Source organism: Neomonachus schauinslandi, chromosome 10 (genome assembly GCF_002201575.2).
Source record: "Neomonachus schauinslandi chromosome 10, ASM220157v2, whole genome shotgun sequence".
Classification (NCBI taxonomy): domain Eukaryota; kingdom Metazoa; phylum Chordata; class Mammalia; order Carnivora; family Phocidae; genus Neomonachus; species Neomonachus schauinslandi.
The window spans coordinates 88,937,869-88,957,709 of record NC_058412.1 but is presented as its reverse complement, the minus strand read 5'-3'; the positions used below and the strand labels follow the sequence as shown (position 1 = coordinate 88,957,709).

At 48.3% G+C, this 19,841-nt stretch overlaps 1 protein-coding gene across 1 annotated transcript in view; it reads left to right on the top strand.

Annotated features, from left to right (window-relative positions):
- SYNDIG1 (synapse differentiation inducing 1) overlaps window positions 1-19,841 on the top strand; it is a 95,749-nt gene that overhangs the window by 17,956 nt on the left and 57,952 nt on the right. Inside the window, exon 2 of the mRNA XM_021700729.1 lies at window positions 14,272-14,409. Coding sequence (XP_021556404.1) covers window positions 14,272-14,409 — 138 coding nt within the window. The remainder of the gene's footprint in view (window positions 1-14,271; window positions 14,410-19,841) is intronic.

The window sequence follows — 19,841 nt, the reverse complement described above, 5'->3', positions numbered from 1 at the left end:
GGACCCAAGCATCAGGAATCTTAAAGCCCCTAAGTGAGCCTCCAAGGACAGCCAGACCCCAGGACATGGGTGACTTGCCCAAGGTCACACAGCTAGGAGAGACAGACCAAACTTGAACTCTAAATCCTGTACTTTTTCCATTCTACCATAATAACTAACTTGTATCTTTTTGTCATTGTTGATTAAATTACCTAAATCAGAAGCAGAAATGCCAGTTTTTTTTTATTAAAATCAATTTTTGTCAATTTTACTCTGGAAAATAAATACTGAACCTCAGTTGGCGACATGCATGCTGCAGTGTTTAGGGGGAGTATACTGATGTCTGCAGCTTACTTTGAAATGCATCCAAACGAAGGTTAGATGAAGTGATGGATGGATAGAAGAATGAACAAATTGGTAAATGTATCATAAAGTCAGTATAGTAGTGATGCTAATGGTAGAATCTGAGTGAAGGATGGGTGCCTTCTCTATGTACTTATTTTCACTGTCATGTACATTTTATCTGCTGGAGTGCGTGTTGATGCAAGAAATAAGAAAGCTGTTGTCTCTGTACCACTTATTCACTAATCCACTTTTAACCTTCTGTTTCACAATTATCATACACCATTCCCAGCGTCGTATTTCATTTCTGGAGTTTGTGTTGACAGGCCACTGTGTTTTTGTGGTTGAGTTAATTTACTGCACAAATGGTGGCAATGTTGCTCTGAAAAAGAAATGGGCTGTCGCATTCACATTTAAATGTTAAGTGTGTAAGTCTAACAGGTGTAGAGGAAAACATAGGAAATCTCTGTAACCTAGAGTTAGGTGAAGAGTTTTTAGATGTGAAATTAGAAGCACAATCCCTAAGGGAAAGGATAGATAAATTTGACTTCATCAAAATTAGAAATTTACTCTGAAAAAAAGATGCTTTAAATATGAAAAGACAAGCTGCGGACTGCAAGAAAAATATTTGCAAATCACATGTCTGACAAAGAATGTGTATCCAGAGTATATTTAAAAACTCTCTAAACTCTAAAGTAGGAAATCAAATAATCTAACTTCTAAAAGGGCAAAAGATTTGAACAGACACTTCATCAAATAGGGTATGCAGATGGCAGCTAAGCACACAAAAACTTTCAGCATCATTAGCCATCGGGGACACAGGCTCAAACCATGATGAGATGGCAGGGCACACCTTTTAGAATGGCTGACATACAAGCCACGGACACTACCAAGTGCTGGGGAGGATGAAGCAATGAACTCTCATTCATCACTGGTAGGAATGCAGAAGGGTAGAGCCATGCTGGAAAAGTCAGTCGCTTTCTTATAAAGTTACACAAATATCCGGTGCAATGATCCCACTCCTGGGTATTTGCTCTAAAGAAATGAAAACTTATGTCCGCACAGAAACCTATATGTGTATATCATAGCATTTATTTGTAATAACCAAAACCTAGAAACTAACGTCCTCCAGTGGATGAATGGATGAGCTTCGTTCATGGATGGTGGCACTTCCTTATCATGCAATATCACTCAGGAATAAAAGGAATGCATTGCTGAACACCCAGGTATTGTGCTGAGCAGACAAGGCGAGTCTTAATGGTAGCATACTGTCTGATTCCATTGCTCTGACATGCTCCAAAAGATAAAAGTGTAGCAACAGGCAGCAGCTCTGTGGTTGCCAAGAGTTGAGGTTGGGAGAAAGAAGGTAACTATAAAAAGGCAGCGATAACAAGAAAGAGTTTTTTGGAGGTGATGGGACCTTCCTTATATCCTGATTTTTGTAGTGGCTACATAATCTACACATGCAACAAACTCATAGGCCTTTAGACAACAAACAATCAAACAAACAAAGGAGGGCATGGCTAAGCTGTGAAATCCGATTTAGGTGTCTGGTTTAGCCTTGCTCCCGAGTCAATGTCCTGATTTTGATCATGTGCTGCACTTATGTAAGAGGCACTGTAGGGTATGTGTGAACTCTCTGTTCTATCTTTGCAATTTCTACAGGAACTCTGTTCTATTTCTGAAACTTTTATGTGAGTCTAAAACTGTTTCAATTGAACACACACTGAAATAGTTTATACATATATACACATATATATACACACATATGCATATTGTATGAGGTCATCTTTAATGAATTTTAACATTCTATCTATAGGTTTCAAAAACTAACTAAAAATACAACTTAGATACATGTTTTCCTTTCAGTAAAGCAGAATATTTTAGAACAATAAAGAAAATGAGGAAATTAATGGTTTTTATTAAATGGCTGGTATCTGATTACCTAGAACACCCCAGTCAATCCCTTGATATGTAGCCAGAGGTTAACTATAATTGGATTTTGCACAGAAGCAACCTTTGGTTTGGAAAATATTCTAATTCTTACAAACTAGGGAGCCCACATGGGTCACAGTTGCTTCCAGATATGTGGGGTTATGGTCCATGGGCCCTCAGTGAGCTAAGAGAGACCAGGCAGGTGGCTTCTGTAACCACATAAATGCAAGATTCTCCTTGATCCCATGTTTTGCGAAGTTGTCTTTTCTCGTTGTAGAGATGGAAGATGTGGATTCAGGGGTCTCACAGCACGTAAGGGCTGGTGACTTTGTCCAATGCCTGAAATTCTGAGAGGACAGAAGAGACATTGAACAAGTCAGGTGGGGGATCCACATTCTACCAATTCTGGAGCAAGACGGTCAAGCCTCTCACTCAAACAAAAGAGGTTACTGGTTCCCTGGGGTGGAGGACAGGGCTGGGCAGGGTAGGGGGAGCAGAGATGACCAGTGATCTCTTAAAAGAAGGGGCACTGTGGTGTTCACCTGCACCCCTCCCACAGCATCTAGAATAATCCCTTACTAGAGACTCACAGACTATGTGCTGGGTAGATGGAGAGTTGTGGATGGATGATGTCACATTCCTCCAAGCTTGCCTGTTATGCCTAGGAGAGCTCATGTTCTGCCAGGCTCCTCTGGCTCTCAGCCTGCCCCTCCTCACCCTCCTCAGCCTGAAATTTCATCCATTGCTTTTCTCTGAGCTCTTAAGGTTGGGCATCCTGTGAATAGCCTCACTGTGGGCACTAATGAGCCATCCTCTGCCAGATCCCCCAGGAGCCTATTGCTCCCATGGGCCCTGGCAGTGGCACTCAGTTGCCCTGTCCTGGGAAATGATACTTCTCACTGTGTGTGGTGCCCCTGCTTTATTCTGGAAGCCCCCTTGGGCTTGTTTAGCTCCGCCAGACCTCTCTGAGGTGTTGGACGTGCTGTGCTCTCGTGGGCAGGTGTGTGATACCAAAATGCCACTAAATAGTTTCTCTGTGGAAACATGAAAAGGACAAGCTTGATGGAATACCAAATTGCAATGTAAAATGAATTATTCATGTTTCATGAAAAAAGTGAATTCAATATTTTTTCATTTTTTCCCATAATGCTCACAGTGTTTCCATTAAAGCACAACCGAAAAAAGAAAACAATGTATGCAATGCATAGTCCCTAAAGGAAAAGAAATCAATTTAAAGTGGGCGCCTGGGTGGCTCAGTTGGTTAAGAAATCAATTTAAAGTATAATTTTCTCCTTCTAAAATGGCATAAGTAGGAAAGATTTTTTTTTTACTTTTTATTTTTGAAATAATTTTAGACATACAGAAAAGTTACAAGACCAGTATAAAAACTCCTATATGTTTGTCACCCTGTTTTCCTCAGGGTCAATAGTTCACCATACTTCCTTCATCATTCTCTCTATCCATATACAGGTGACTCTTGAACAACACAGGGGGTAGGGCACTGACCCCACATGGTCACAAATTTACATATAGCTTTTGACTCCCCCAAAACTTAACTACTAATAGCCTGCTGTTGACCAGAAGCCTCACCGATAACATAAACAACACGTATTTTGTGTGTTATATTATATATTGTATTCTTACAATAAAGTAAGCTAGAGAAAACCTTATAAAGAAAATTATGAGAAAATACATTTACTGTACTGTATTTATTGAAAAAAATCCACCTATTTGACCCACGCAGGGTTTTTTTGTTTTTTTTTATTTAAATTCAATTAGCCAACATATAGTACATCTTTAGTTTCAGATGTAGAGTTCAATAATTCATCAGTTAAATATAACACCAGTGCTCATCACACCACATGCCCTCTTTAATGCCCATCACCCAGTTACCCCATCGCCCACCCACCTCCTCTCCAGCAACCCTCAGTTTGTTTCCTATAGTTAAAAGTTTCTCATGGTTTATCTCCTTCTCTGGTGACTTCCCCTTCAGTTTTCCCTCCCTTCCCCTAGGATCCTCTGTGCTGTTTCTTCTGTTCCACATATGAGTAAAACCATATAATTGTCTTTCTCTGCTTGACTTATTTCACTTAGCATAATCCCCTCCAGTTCCATCCACATCCTTGTAAATGGTGGGTATTCATCCTTTTTGATTGCTGAGTAATATTCCATTGTATATATGAACCACAGCTTCTTTATCCATTCATCTGTTAATGGACATCTCAGCTCTTTTCAGTTTGGCTATTTGACCCACACAGTTTTTGACCTCCTGTGTTTTTGGCAAGACCACCACAGAAGTGAAGCCATGCCCTTCCTGGCACAAGGCATCAGGAGGCCCATGGTGTCAGCGTGACACATAACTTTCTTCACCTGCTGATGATGGTGCTAGCCAAGCTTCTCACTGGCCAAGAGATAGCAATTCTTTGCAATCAATCAGTATCCTGTAAGGAGGTATTATGAGACTATGGGGACATCCTATGTCCCACTCGTCATTTACCTGCTGGTTTTAGCATTCTCCCACAATTGGTAATCCCATAGTCCCTTCTGTATTTATTGGTTGGCATTCCACTGTGAAACAGTTTTCCCTTCCCCCATATATATTGTTTCCCTCATTTAGAACTTTATTTCAGGCTGTGTCATTGATTCTTATTTTATTCAATGGGTTACTATTCCATTTACTACACTATTTATTGTTTATTTATTATGATGCTTACTTTGTTATATACTCGACAGCCCTTTCAATTTGGCTTCTGTGCCCTTTTGATGTAAGGGCACATTCCTTAATCATCTTCATCATCATTTCCTAGCTGTTCTAGATGTATCTTTTATATTGGCAACCCTAGCCCTGAAATCAGCCATTTCTCCAAAGAACCCTGGCTGCTTTTATTTAGAAACCAGCATCTGGGTGCTAAGTCTCTTCACTGCCCCTGGGAGGAGGATCACTGTTTTCAGGCACTTTTGGCAGACAGAGCTAGGAAATACTTATGTGCATATATTACAATGTATCTATATAACTGTGTGTTATGGGCAGATGGAAATGGATACCCTCAGTTCCAGTCCAGTCAGCTTACAGTGGTGCCCTTCATGCTGTTTTAAGCTGCGTTGTATTCCATGGTGTGGATGTATCACAGTTTATGTGAGCACTCTCCTTTGAATAAGCATTTAAGTCATTTCCAATAGTTTGCAATTACATACAATGCTGCAGCAAATAACCTCACACATATGTATTTTCATATTATTGGAGGTGACTCTTCAGGATAAATTCCTAGAAGTGAGGTTACAGGACCAAAAATAAACACATATTAAATTGTGTTATATTGACAAATATGCTTCGTAAGGTTGCACCAATTTGCATCCCAATCAGCGTGTTTCCCCACAGCCTAATAATAACCTTGATAGTGCTTTTTAATTTTTGACAACTCAATAGGTGTAAAATGGTGTCTTGGTGTAGTTTTCTTTGTCCTTTCTGTGAGTGAGGTTGAGCATGATTCCACCTGGACAAGGGGGAGGCAGGCAGAGTGCCCAGGCCATGAAAATTCAGGAGGCACTCCATCCCAGATGCTGGCCGTGCGCAGGAGGGACTCTGAGAGTGAGGAGCGCCACAGTGGCAAGGGAGCTGGGCTAAGAGTTCAGTCCTAGTTCCCCTCTTCACCTTCAAACCAGTCCAAATCCACCTTGCTACAACTACTTGGACTTTCCATCTGAAAACAGTGAGGAACTCGGTGGATTATGTTTTGAGTTCCTCAGACAAATGTAATGTAGACTAGAAGCAAGAAGATCTAAAAAGGACAATCATCGCCTTATGCAATGATGTATGTAGCTTGCAGAAAATCACACATGCGAATAGCACAGATTAGAAGTAGGGATGCACCTTTAGAAACTGGGTCAGCAGTTAATGATAACTAGACATGCTAGGGTTGGTTTACAACTGTAAAAGACTAGGTTAGCCATAAAAGACTACATTCCTATTTATTTCCTGATATAGAATAAGCCTTGGTTTTCTCAAGCAGTGGAAAGTGGCCAGTACTGTGCATGGTCTGGCTGTGAGCACCTCTCTGCTCCCACTTCACACCATTTTCTCTCTCACTGTCTAGAGCCTTGTGTGTGTACAGTGCTCCTGACCCAGGGCCTTTGCACATGCTGCCCCCAGGTCCTTAACTGAGCAAGGGGCCTTCAGATCGGAATCTCAGTTTTGTCACAAAATCTGAAGTCCACTGTACAACTCAGTTATATCCACACTGGATAAAACACAAACACATGACTGTGAAAAAGTAACCTAATTACCAACACACAGTGACTGCTTGCTGTGCCCAGATCAGTTTTACCTGATTCATGTGGTGTTATTGTACACTAAGTCTTACACACATGGATGCATATTTGTGCTTTGTGCTTATTTATTTGGCAGGGATGGGGTTTATCATCCTGGATACCCACACTTATGGGCCCCCATCTCCTCACCCCTCCCAGGTATTGGCTGAGTGTGGTAGTCTTGCTCCATCTAGCATTGCCCTGATTCAAACTTTTAGGGTGTCTACTAACATCCCCAGTTTCTCCATGGGCTCTGTAACAGGTGCTCTCCATAGACCCTCAGGAGAAGAAGACATAGAAGCCCCCTGGCCTGGCCTCCGTCTTCCTGAGGACTTTCTCTGGGGACCTGAGGGGCCATCTGCAAAGTGTGGGAGAACCTCAGCCCCCAGGAACAGCTCTCCTGCTAACAACCAGGAGGTAGTTCCTCCTAGTGAGCATCCGCTCTAACCCTGGAATCAACATTGGAGCTTCCCGAAGAGACAGGCAAGGTGGGAGGTGAGCGCTGAGAGGTGGCTGACCCCGCATTGTGTGTACCTATTTACACAGGCGTAACCCGGACTGTGGGTCATGGGAACTGGGTCTCATTCGTCCTGGAACGCAGGAGACACTGGCGTGGTATTTGATATCCCTTCTGAGTTAACTTTATTTTTCCCCCGTCTTCAGAAAAATTTCATATTTCTATGCTCTTAACCGGATTATTGCCTTCTAAAAATACCTCCTTCCTCAAGGAATATAAAATCATCAAGGGAATATTGTGCCAGATACTACCAGGAGGCAAAAAAAAAAAAATTTTTACTTCTGAGTAATGCATTAATTCCCTCATTTTCGGTCTTTCCCTCCCTCCCTCCCTCCTTCCTTCCTTCCTCCTTCCCTTCCTTCCTTCCTTCCTTCCTTCCTTCCATTCTTCCTTCCTTCCTTCCTTTCTTCCATCCTTCCTTCGTTCCTTCGGCTGAGAGCCATTTGTTTTATAAAAGTTTACTTGGGCTGAGAGACAATGGACTCCGAAAAACAAACTGAGGGTTCTAGAGGGGAGGGGGGTGGGAGGATGGGTTAGCCTGGTAATGGGTATTGAGGAGGGCACATTCTGCATGGAGCACTGGGTGTTATGCACAAACAATGAATCATGGAACCCTACATCTAAAACTAATGATATAATGTATGGGGATTAACATAAGAATAATAAAAAAAAAAGTTTACTTGGGAACTCAACATCCATACAAGAAGAGCTGGAGCTGTTTAAGTGCAGGTGATTTGGGTCTGAAGACTGCCCTTCAGGGGGCTGCCAGCACACCGCATGGACCACAGCACAGAAGCATCCTCCCCCCATTAAGTGAGAAATGATGCGGCCCCTGCAATACCATGCACACTGTGATGTTTCCCCCAAACCAAATGCACTGATTGTCATTACTGGAGCCAAATCAAACATGTTGCAGTGAAAAACGTGTATCTACTAGGAAATCTTCTATTTCTGTTCTTTGAACTGCCTGATCACTGGGGAGTTTGATTAACAAAAAATAACTGAATTCCTAGGTTTTAGGAATTAGAATAGAGAGTGAAGTACATGTGATACTTTACTGACACTGCACATAGTTTCACCTTCCAAAGATGAGCCAGGGCATGAGTTCGGGAGCAATGGCTGCTGAGCGTTGCTGGGGAAAGTCTGAAAGTCTGGTCGTGCCTGCTCTGGGCTGTCCCCATGCAGGGCAGAAGGAAGCTGCCCTGTGAAGCATGAGCTCCGAGCATCGCATACTTGAAAGAGACTGGAGCAAAGGCTGAGGTTCTGCCTTCATAATCTGCTTTGCTCCTTGTCTGGGCTGACTCCCAAATTCCAAACTCCCGAATTCCTTGGCCCTTGCTGAGCACCGGGAAGGGGGTGACATACGTGGACTTGGGATTCTTTCCGGGGTGGTCTCTACCCTGCCCCCCTGCTGAGGGCCCTGCTGCCGAGCCACCCCCAACCCCGCCCACCCTCTTGTCTCCTCCCTTCCTCACCCCCCTCCCCCCTCCCACACAGGCTTCCCTAGGGAGCCCGGAAGCCGGGGGGCTCTTTCCAGCCCCTTGCCCCATTCTCCACTGGGCCATCCAAATGCAACGACATGCTCAACAAACAAGTGCTTACAAAGTGGCCCGAAGAGCAGTCTCAGTGTTAAAGCAGAAGACTTCGTTGGTTTATTCTTGCCCTCATTGCACCGATGTAGCAAATAACCTCTGTCTATAAGATGATTACTACCTAGTAGGAGAAACTAAACTATATGGCCGAAGTAATCAATCATCTGTTGTAGACAGGGCGTCTCCCCCTCCGTGCCGGCTGCAAGGCCACCGACCACTGGGTATGCCCCTGACAGACACACGGAGGCTGCGGAAACTGCATCCACCTGCCTGCATACTTGTGCTGGCTCCTTCCTTCTGCTCATCAGCTGCCCTAAGTAAGACAGCCTTGAGCCTGCCCGAGCCACCGCTCTCCCCCACCCTCGCTGCGGTCGCACCTAATGGACGGTTAGGCTGTGCACCCTGGGGTGCATAGGGAAGCACTTCAGGGGGGGAGAGGAGAGGAGCCAAGGTGGGAAGCAGGGCTGGAGGCAGCGTATTCATGGGCACCAATAGCCCGCTTGGAGCGAATCCCCTAGTTACTCCAGTGCCCTCTGGGCAAATCCTGGGAGCTTTGTTGCTTCGGTTGGTACCGTCCATGCTGGCTACGTGCACATGTGAATTCTGCTTTCATTCAGCACATGTGCTGTGGGTGCCTACTATGTGCCCGGCACTGTTCTGAGCAGTTAGGCTGCAGCTGTGGGCAAAACATGCAAAGTTTCCTGCCCTCCTTTTGCTTCAAGGAAGAGTCACAGAGTAAAGAAGCCAGTGCCACATGTGGTACAAAGGTGACGCGCCGGGCAGGGAAAGGGACAGTAATGGGGCCAGCGGTGGCAGTCTTGCAGGGTATCCAGGGAAAGCCATAATGAGGAATGGCATTTGAGCAAAGCCCCACATGAAGTGAGGAAGTCAATCCTGTGTGTCTTCTGGCGCAGAGTGTTCCAGGCTGAGGAACATCAAGTGCAGGGGCCCTGAGGCAGGTACTCACTGAGCATATTGCAGGAATAGCAGAGAGTTCCCTGGGGGCGAAAGACAGTGAGGGCAGAGTTAATAGGGGTCAGATCCTATAAGACAGTGACGTCTGATAGAACTTTTTGAGAGGCTGCAAATGTTCTATCCTGGGCTGTCAGGGATAGGCGGCTGCCGCCTGGGGCAGCTGAGCCCTTGGCATGTGGTAGTTTGGCTGAGGAACTAATCGTTAGGTATATTTGATTTTAGGTAATTTCAGTTTAAGTGGATCCACATGGCTATGGCCGGCATGCTCGTCGGCACAGATGTGTGTCGTGGGCTGCTTGGAGGCCTCTGGTGTTGACCCCCCGTGAGACAAGGCCAAGGGGACCAGTGACGGGGTCAGGCCTGACGTGTGTCAGCGAGCAGGCTCAGGGGTGTGATGAGTTCCGAGCTGCTCCACCAGCAGCTCTTCGGGCGCTGGGCCCACGTTGTGCAATTTCTCTGTACCGAATCTCAGCGAAACCATATTCCGCAGGGTTCTATGTGAGGATGAAGGGATGGCGGAAGCCCTGCGCCTGTTAGCACATCTGCACCTTTATAATTTTCATTGTCAAATGACCTTGCTTGTTGTAGAAAAATGCTAAAGCCCAGAAATGCAGAAAGAAAAAAATCACCAATGTCCTCACCATCCAGAAGCATCTAATTTCTGACATTCTACTCTAGTTTTTCATCTGAGTTTTTATAAACATCATTTTCCGTGAATCCATAGAATTCTATGTAGAATTCTTCTGTGATTTAGCTGTTTTTAAACAGTGCTGTTAAAAACACTCTAGAACAAACACCCCTGCATTCCTAGAAAGGGAGCCTCTGTGGGGAGCCCTGCATTCGAAGCCGGGGCTGTGCCATCCTGCTCTGTTCCCCAACATTCTCTCCTTGGGGCCATGCAGAGCGGCGCTGCAGAGGAGCAAGCAGCATCCGGGGGAGATGGGAGGGCAGTTCGAGGCCCAGAGGGGTCGGCAGGAGGATGTGTGAGGCCTTGAGTGACACCAAATGACATGCCTGAGCCCAGCTATGTGCCCCTAAAATGGCTTCCTCGCAGCCCAGGCTCACATAGCCGAGCGAATTGTGATGTGCAAAACACAGGGCATCATGCCTGGCATTATGACTGTTTTATTAAAATACCCTAATGAAGAAAACCCCACGGGGTCAAGAGCTGTCGCTCTGAGCGGAGGTGATGGAACCAGGCAGAGAATGGGCCCGTTGTGTGAGGTGCCCGTGGACTCAACAGCGCCCTCCTCTGCCTGGGCCTGCTCCGTACTGGCCACCGCGGAGCAGGGCCCCTGCAGGGACTGTAAGCCCCCTTGGAATGCTTTCAGTCGGCCTTGCAATTCTCTAATCTGATGACCCAGGAAGAGCATTTTTAGAAACAGCTGCTGTGCGTGATGAATTTCTTGGTGCTGGTGGTTGCGTGTGTTTTCCCTATTTGGTGTATTGGTGTCTACTCAGCCTCGCCCAGGCAAGCCTCCTCTCATCTCCTCTCCTCCTTGTTGGTGGCAAGATGCCCACGGCTGCTTATACCCACAGAACAGCCGCTGATGGAAGACAGAACATAAAATGGACTGGGCTGTTTCTGTCTGCCCTGTAATTTGCCTGAATTTTTAAAATCTATTTTAATCAAAATTGACTAATTATTTTGGTACCGTGTAGCCACAACTTTGCAATTTACAGAGTGTGGTTCCCTTATGCTTCTAAATAAAAATCTGTGAAGATTTTGGGGGAGTGCCCTGAAATCTAATTCTTTGCTTCATGGGGATAGCAGTGTAATTCTAGGCAGATTCCAAAAATGGAAGTCGGGGCTCAGCGTACCTATGTGGTCTGTGGCAACAGTTCACACGGCACGTGACTGGGGGGGCTCTCCCTGCCCAGTACTCCCACTGGCGACCCTGTAGCCACCATGAAGCAGACCAGTCCGGAGCGGTCACTGGAATCTCAGGGATGGGCAGGGCGGAGAAGACACCTCACCTTTGGGCAAGATGCAACTGAGCCCAAATGGGGTTTGCTTTTAGCAGTGGTTGCTGTCCAGCACAGCTAACACTACAGAGTTCTGGAAGGAGTGGCCACTGACTGGGCACTTCTGTGATTTGGCAAGACGCTTAGCTCTCGAGCCCAGCGTTGTCCTTCGTAAAGTAGAAATAACAATAAAAATAGTAATGACACCTATTTCCAGAGTTGCCCTGAGACTCCAGCCAGCGCAGGTATATAAACTCTTCGTAAACTAAAACAAACAAAAAGCCCCACAAAAGCCGAGAAACGAAAATATCCATTGACAGAGCTGTTGGCCGTGTGCAAGCACATCCACCTGCAGCATCCTGACCGGTTGGTGTGACGCCCATTAGCTCCATGTCTGAGTCCAGGGCTGGAGGAAGTGGCTGTTCTTTTATACCTCGACCTCCAGCCCTCCCAGGGGCTCTCTGGTCACAGTCATGGCCTGCCCTGGCACTGTCACCGTAGGTGCCTCCCTTCCCAGACCTCGCCAGCTCCTCATGCAGAGGACCCTTTGCATCACGGCTAAGCCACCCAACGGCACTGACACTCTGCTGTTCCCAGAGTGAGGGTCTAGAGGCCAAGGCGTTGGCATGTGGCTGCTTGTCTGGAGACACACAGCCGTGAGGACACTCAGGCTCAGCCAGGACATTGCACTCCTTCATTGAGATCAAAAGATTTTGGCTTCCCAGCAGACGGGCACACGTGCATCTCTCCCTGGCCAGCCCTCCGACCCCAGGTCTCACCTGTGAATTGTGCATTCCAGGGGCTGCTCAGTGCCCTTTCCAGACAGACATAGGGATTGTGATTCTCATTTCCCTTCATTGTTTGAGAGACCATATGGAAAGCAGTGCTACAGAGTGAAAAGAATAGAAATTTCACAGACCAGGCTCTGTCGGGGGGTGGGGGGGTTGGTAGAGGCTGTGTGGTCCCAGACTCGTGGAGGGATGTGTCGTGAGGGGCAAGTGTCTTCCCAGGGCAGAGAGCCTGCCTGGTGGGAAGGAGCCAGCCCCCTGTGACAAGGGATACCTCCCAGCTCCTGACTCATCGGTGGCAGGGGCGGGGGTGTGCATGTGTGCAAGTGTGGGATGGGTGGAGGGGGGCTGTGTCCACAGTGCATCGCCCGCTTCAAGCACAGGTCCTCTGGAGAGGGTCCTTGTTTGCGATTTGAATGATACCCTCAGAATGTGCCTGTTCTCCCTCAACTACCCAGAAACAGAGTCCTAACAGGAAGTTTCCATTAATTCCCTGCAGCCCCGCGGCTGTCTGCTCGCCAACTGGAGGCTCTGATTGGCAGTGATATGTGCATTTAGTTAACCAAGATAGGGAGGGATCCATGGTCCCCTGTGGGCTTCATCTGTCTGTCTGTGCGTGGGAATGTCAAGAGAGACATACAGCGGCATTGCTGGGGGTGTCCTGGCAGTGACAGCATCCACACAGCACAACGCTCATACACGGTGTCCCCCCGGGTGTTTGGTGCCTCAGGTCACCGCCTGCCCTGGAGCCACCTGAGGAAGCGGCCAGCCTGTCTGCAGTGTGCACGGAATGCCTCCACCCTGCAGCTGGAGGCTGCATGTTTAACCACCTCTGGCGCTGGCAAAGGGAGTGAGGAAGTTAATGACCCTCTTTCAGGAACAAATGCTCCAGTTCTTTTTTAGGAAACAAAATCTGGAGTAAAATGCAATCCCGTCTTTGCTTAAAATAAGCACAGAGATAGGCTGGCCCTGGTTTTTGGATGAGTCAGCGTTGAGTGTGCCATGTTTTGATGAGGAGAGAAAATTCAGGATGGGGGCCCAGCAAGTGGAATAATCCCTGAGGCTAAAAGCATCCTCTGGGCACAGCATCTAGAGGTGGAGGTGCTGGTGGGAGGACGGCCATCTAGCATCCTGGAGCTAGGGAGCTTTCGGCAGGGAGGTTTGGTCCCCGGTTCCCATTGCTCGGTGAGTGCTGGAGTCTTCTGAGCTGCTTTTTGCAAATCCCTGTGCCAGTCCCTGACCCCTGTACCAGACTCCCTAGGAGGCTCTGCCAGGGCTGGGAGGAGCCCGTGGGCCTGCCAAGTGGCCTCATCCCAGAGGAGCTTTCTCACACAGCAGCCATCAGCTCCTCTGGGATGAGCACAAACACCCGGGGTGGACTCTAGGCCCAGCAACATCCTAACTCAGATCAGAGTCTAAGGAAATGAAGGGGGTTCAAGGACTGTCCCCTTGCCCCACACTGGCCCTGCCTAGCCCTGTAAACCAGTTTGAAGTCTTAGAATAAAGAGAGGAGTCCACATGCTGGTGAGTGTGCCCATCCCATCCTCATATAGATTAAACCTCTATCCCCACTGTGTGTCCCTGGATCCCAAAGATCTGTGAAATAATGGACTTCTGTAGGAATCGACCTTCTACGGAACAACCCAAGAGCCAAGTACTTGGGATTTTTCTCCTCCTGTTCTTGATAAAGATCTCCTTAACCAGGGGCTTCCTTTCTTTAGGGAAGTATACTTGCACAATAACAACAGTGACCTTATCAGGGGGGTTTGCTCTGCGCCAGGCTCGACACCCACGACCGGGGCATCATAGAGTGACTCCATTGTTAATGCTCTCTTCTTCTGTCCCATCCCTGCCCATTTCTGTCTTGCAGAGCGACTACTCGAGCGACACAGAGAGCGAGGACAACTTCCTCATGATGCCCCCAAGGGACCACTTGGGCCTCAGCGTCTTCTCCATGCTCTGCTGCTTCTGGCCTTTGGGCATCGCCGCCTTCTACTTGTCCCACGAGGTAAGCCCTCTCCTCAGCCCACACGCAGCACAGTGAGGCCGCTGAGGAGGAGAGCCCGAGAAGCCTGTGCAGCTCAGACCATGGCCTGGGGCCTGTGCTTTCTGGTTAGGACAGGCCCACGAGGGGGGTCAGGAGGCCTCAGCTCAGCATGCTGGGACTGCCCTGTGGCCCCCAGGCAAGCAGGCTGGGAGTTCGGCCTTCAAGCAGGCACAGGGGTTATGCCAGTGGGCTGGACCCAGTGCTGGGAGGCGCCGTGCCCGGGGCAAGGACTTCAGACTTGCTGGGAAAGCAGGTGGGTAGCCGGGGTGGTTCTCTCTGCCGAGAGTCTCATTCAGATAAAATGAGGTTCCAGCAGTCCGTGTGTACTCCTCCCCAGCTGAAGTTCTGCTGGAGGACATGGCCCATCCTACAGTGAATCGTGCCCTCCTTCCTCCAGTGTGAGGGCTTCTGGGGGTCGGTCCCTGGGCCTTTTTCATGCAAAGCATGCTCCCTGTTGTGCCTTCATGGAAGCCAGGCTTTGAAAAGTGTTTTGTAGCAAATGAAGAGTATTCATACAACAACAGTCTCTGTACCGGTTTTTGTTGATCTGCCAGTCACGGAGTGTTTCAGCGTCACCACATGGACACCGTCATCCCAGCTAGACCAGAGGAAGGTAGCTCCCTCGGTCCGCGGGGTGAACATGGTGCCCACCCCCATGTGTGTCCTTGGGGCATGCTGAGCATTGCTCAGCAGTCAGGGCTCCCTCTCCAGCTTCTAGGGTTCTGGGGCTCTGGCAGGTCTTGTGTTTGAAACATTTATTTCTCCTGGCTTGAAAACTGGTCCCCTGGCTGAGCCCAGCAGTGGCCTCTCACTGCTTTTTGCAAGTTTTTTTGTTGACCTTGTTTTGTTTGGTGAGAGGAGACTCCCTTGATACATTTTCCTTTCTCCCCTCCCTCCTTTTATGACATCACAGAGGAGCAGGGGAGAGCAGTGAACACCCCTGAGAGCAGGTGCTTCTTAGCAGGGACTCTGGAGAGACCCTTCCACGCAGGAATGAAGCAGGCCCCCCTCCCAGCACTGTACTATGGTCCGAATTCTAGAAGATAATGGGCAGGGCGAGATGGAGGATGGGGGCAGTCCTGCACTGCTGGGGTTGGGCTCAGCCGCTGTTCCATATCAAGCTTGGCCTGGGGGGGTCTATCTGAACTTCACTTTTGTGACTTTATCCCATAAATGCCAAAGACCCTCTTCTCTGGGGGAACAGGCATGGGCCAGGAAGCAAGACTCCAGGTCTGGCAGGGGCCTGGGTGGCTGTGGGGCGGAGTCAGGCCTGGGTGTACCTGGACGCCAAGAAGGGGACATGGGCACTACTACATGGGCGAGGATTGGGACACACAGCAGGACCGGGAGAAAGGCATGTGCACAGATGCCCTCAGTGAGTGGAATATGCTCTGAAGAAGATCCCCAAGGCCCAGAGCCTGCCCGCTCCTGTGTAAACTGCACCCTGAACCTGAGTGAGCCTGCTGCAAATGGGCCAGGGTAGTTTCACTAAGAAAGGGAAGGACGGGAGTGTGGGGCAAAGAGAACCAGCTTCTCGTACATCACAGGCCAGTCAGGCTTTTCCCAGGAGCTGCATGTGTGACATCAGCTTTCTCCCCTGCATCCCAGTCCTGCCACCTGTTGTGGTGAGGCGGGGCGGGTCCCTCCCAACCTCCTGGGCCAACCCTGCTGAGAAAGCCCGTTACCTATCCTGGCTGGGGTTGGGGGGCGGAGTACCATCGATGTCAGAGCTATATCTTGATTGCCAAATTTTACAGTGGGATTGATATTTTTCCCTTGGATTCCATGGGGACAGGTGTTACCTGTTCAAAGGCATGGCAGCCGACATCGGCATGAACGTGCGGGCAGGGCAGGGCGCTGGACAGAAGTGAGCACTGGGTAAATGGCTGGGCACCAGGAAAGGCTGGAGAGGTTGCCCTGTCTTGGCTACTCCATATCCTAGGTGAAGCCCCCATCTCTGGAGCAGGACAAGCTGTGCACGGCATCTTTGTCTGAAAGATAGTAACTATAATAAATATCAAGGCCACAAGTGCCAAGGCTGGCATTTAGATTCTTTCTCAGAAAGTAATTTCATTCTTCACACCTTAAGAACCTCTTACTTGGGCCTGATGCGTGACGTTTAACACCTTAGGTGGTAAAGACCATTCTGATTACTCGTTCCGCAGCGAATGTGAAATGCGATGTCTGTGGAGGCCTCTGGTCACACTGCTCCGAAGTGAAAGGCAAATACTTTTGAGGAGTGTACGGGGTTGCCTGCAGCATTGGAATTAGAAGAGGGGCTCTCGGGCCCCTCCGGCTCCCAGGCTCTCAGTCCCTCTTTTCATGGTGCTATGAGCGTGGATTTGCCTCAGTGGAACCCCAGCAAAGAAAGGGTACCGCATTTCATAGAGAACTGTCTGCAGGTGAGTGCCCTTCACTGGGCCCGTGTCCCGATCCTTCTCCCCACAACGCTTGCTGCTCGACAGCCCACAGCTTTGGCAGTTCTGGGCTTTCCTGCAGACCTGGGGGACGACCAGCCCTGGGCACACAGTGCTCCAGCCCAGCCATCAGGCTGTGGGGCCTTCTATGCAGACACAAAATCTGCAGCAGGCTTTGGAGGAGAGCAGGCAGCTGCCGAGGGACGAGTATGGGGCACGCAATAGAACAGACACACTCTGGGGGTCATTACACTAAATTAAATCAGTGCTTTCCTAGGTGAGGCCAGCTGGGAGTTCTCCCCACGCGCACTGGAGAGAGGAGAGCTCAGGGCCGAGCCCGCTTCTCTGCCGTCCCTTGTGGCCTGCCGCCAGGGCCTCCTGATGCCCTCAGGGGTGGGCGTGCTGGGCCAGTGAGGTCACGGCCTATCTGTGAATACAGGACCCCTCACGTTCCAGACGGTGTTCACAAGGAAATCTTTGACATCTAAGTGTGACGTTGGGTAATTTTTTCCCTTTTATTATAGATCAGATCTCAGTGTAGTCACTGACAATTAGATCATGTCTGTGCATTGTCAAAATAACCACTCAGCGAACCACTCAGGAACGTGTGAGTCCATTCCAGGCAAACAAAACAAAACAAATCTCAGTGATTAGATGACACGGGGCAGTGGGGAGGAGAATTAATAGGTTCCCTGGACTTACAAAACCCGACTTATGTTTTATTCTGCCTTATTCCAGCTGGGTCCAGGTCAGCAGGAAACTTAACCACACTTCAGTTTCCTGATCCATAAAATGGTATCAAAATAGCCTACAGCATGTAGTCAGCCAGACCAGGGAAGTGAAGTTAGGGAGATAATCCCCACAAGGTTCCTGCAAGCAGGAACTGCTTGGTCAGCAGGGGCTGACCATGCTCTACTGGAAATCCCAGTTGTCTATACACATGTGGGTCCCTAGTGAAGGGACACTTGGAAGGAGACAGAGGATATTTTCTCCAACAGATTTTATAAATCAAACGATGTTAGTTAAGTAATAGTAACAATAGTACTGTAAGTGTTAGCAAACTAGGTGACAGCCGCTGAGCACCTCATGGGTGCTGGTCCCACGTTAAATACTGCGCACCTGCTTTCTCGGGGCCTGATCCTGACCAGCAGCATCAACATGGCCAGCACAGTTTACAATGCACATTGTCTGGTCTCACCACACACCTGCTCGATCAGAGTATCTGGAGGTAGGGCCCAGGAATTTGCATTTGAACATGGGAAATCTGGGACGCAGCACTGCCATCATATCACTCCGTGAGCTGTGAAATTGGGGTTCAGAGAGGCCGGATGGTGTCCTAAGGCCAGAGGTGGCTGGCCGTGGGCTGAGATTACCAGGATGGCCTGGTGCAGAGCCACCTCTGGAGGAGGCAGCTGCTTGGGCCCTTCAGGATGGAGGACTCGACGTGGAGGCTGGTGGGGAGATGAGCATGGCATTCATGCACAGCCTGATTTTACTCCAGCTGCATCAGTTGTTTGATCCAGCTCTCAATGCAAGCAGATTTTATAAGCCAATTTATAGAGGGGAAAGTATTGTGTGCAATTTTGGTAGATCCATCTAGGAACCGATGCTTCCGAATGATGTGGAGGATAGAAATGAATCCCTAGTTTGCTGAGTGGCTGCTATGAGCTGGTTATTGCACACACTTTTTCTTATTTAATCCTTGCAATGAGTTTGAAAGATGGGCAGTTATTATCCTCATTTTATGGATGAGAAAACTGAAGTTTCAAAGGATTAAATGATGTATAGAAATTGGAGAGGTAGCAAGTATGGGTACATGATGTAAATATCGATATTTCTAACCCTTAAAATCCAATCTTCTGCAATATAATTTTAACTTTTATCTGTTTGCAAACAAAAATAGAAGTGCAGTACTTGCTTCTAAATCCACCATCCCCCACCCTGCTTACAGCGTGTTGTAGTAAGAAAGAAAGGTCCGTTCTAGACAGGATTGTGGTGCTTGCCCTCAGCACCTTCACTCAATCCCACAGGGTAGGCGCTAGCAACACAGAGGCTGAGGACCTCCCCCAGGAGGCCTTGGGTCTGCACCTGAGCACTGGACGGCCTGGACAGTTGCGTGTGCTGCATCAGCGGCAAACATCTCCTACCTTCCAGTATTTATTATGTCTTGATTTCATTTCATTTCATAAAATGTTTCTTTCTTTTACTAACTGCAGCATTATAACAGTAAGTAAATGAGAAAAGGGTATTAAGAACCAGATTATGAATTGTATGAATAGCACCAGCAAGGGGAATTGGACAAAATAGGGGGGAAAAAGAGGAATCTCTCTATGGTATAAAAACTAGAAGAATGAGTGTTCAACCTGGCCTATAATAGTATCCTTAAAATCCAATCATTCATCTGATATTTACTGAGCACCTACTATGTGCCAGGCCCTGCTCTGGGTGCAGTGATGCAGCAGTGAACAAAGCAGAACTCCACCTTCACAGAGAGACATTCTCGTGATGAGAAGCAGAGAACATGCAAAAGTAAACTTAGAGAGTGTCCAATAGTGATACATTACACAGGAAAAAAATTAAGTTGGAAATGGATATGGAGCATACATTTTTAAATAGGGTGGCCATGGAAGGGCTTGCTGAGGCGGCGACATTTCATGATGAAACTACAGACTGACCGTGAGGACCTCTTGAGGAAGAACATCTCAGGCAGAGGGATAGCCAGTGCAAAGGCCCTGAGTGGGGAACATGCCTGGTGCACACAGGGAATGATGTGGAAGCCCATGTGGCTGCAGCAGGTGCCCTTTGGGGGTGGAGAAGGAAATAAGCCAAGAGAGGGGCGGGTGGGGGCAGACCTCACAGGGCCTTTTAGGTTGTAACTTAGGCTTTTTCTTTGGGCCGAGAAGCCACTGGGGTGTTTGAGCAGGGGAAAGACTCCACCTGTCTACACTCTATCAGGGGAGCCTGTGGAGGGCAAGG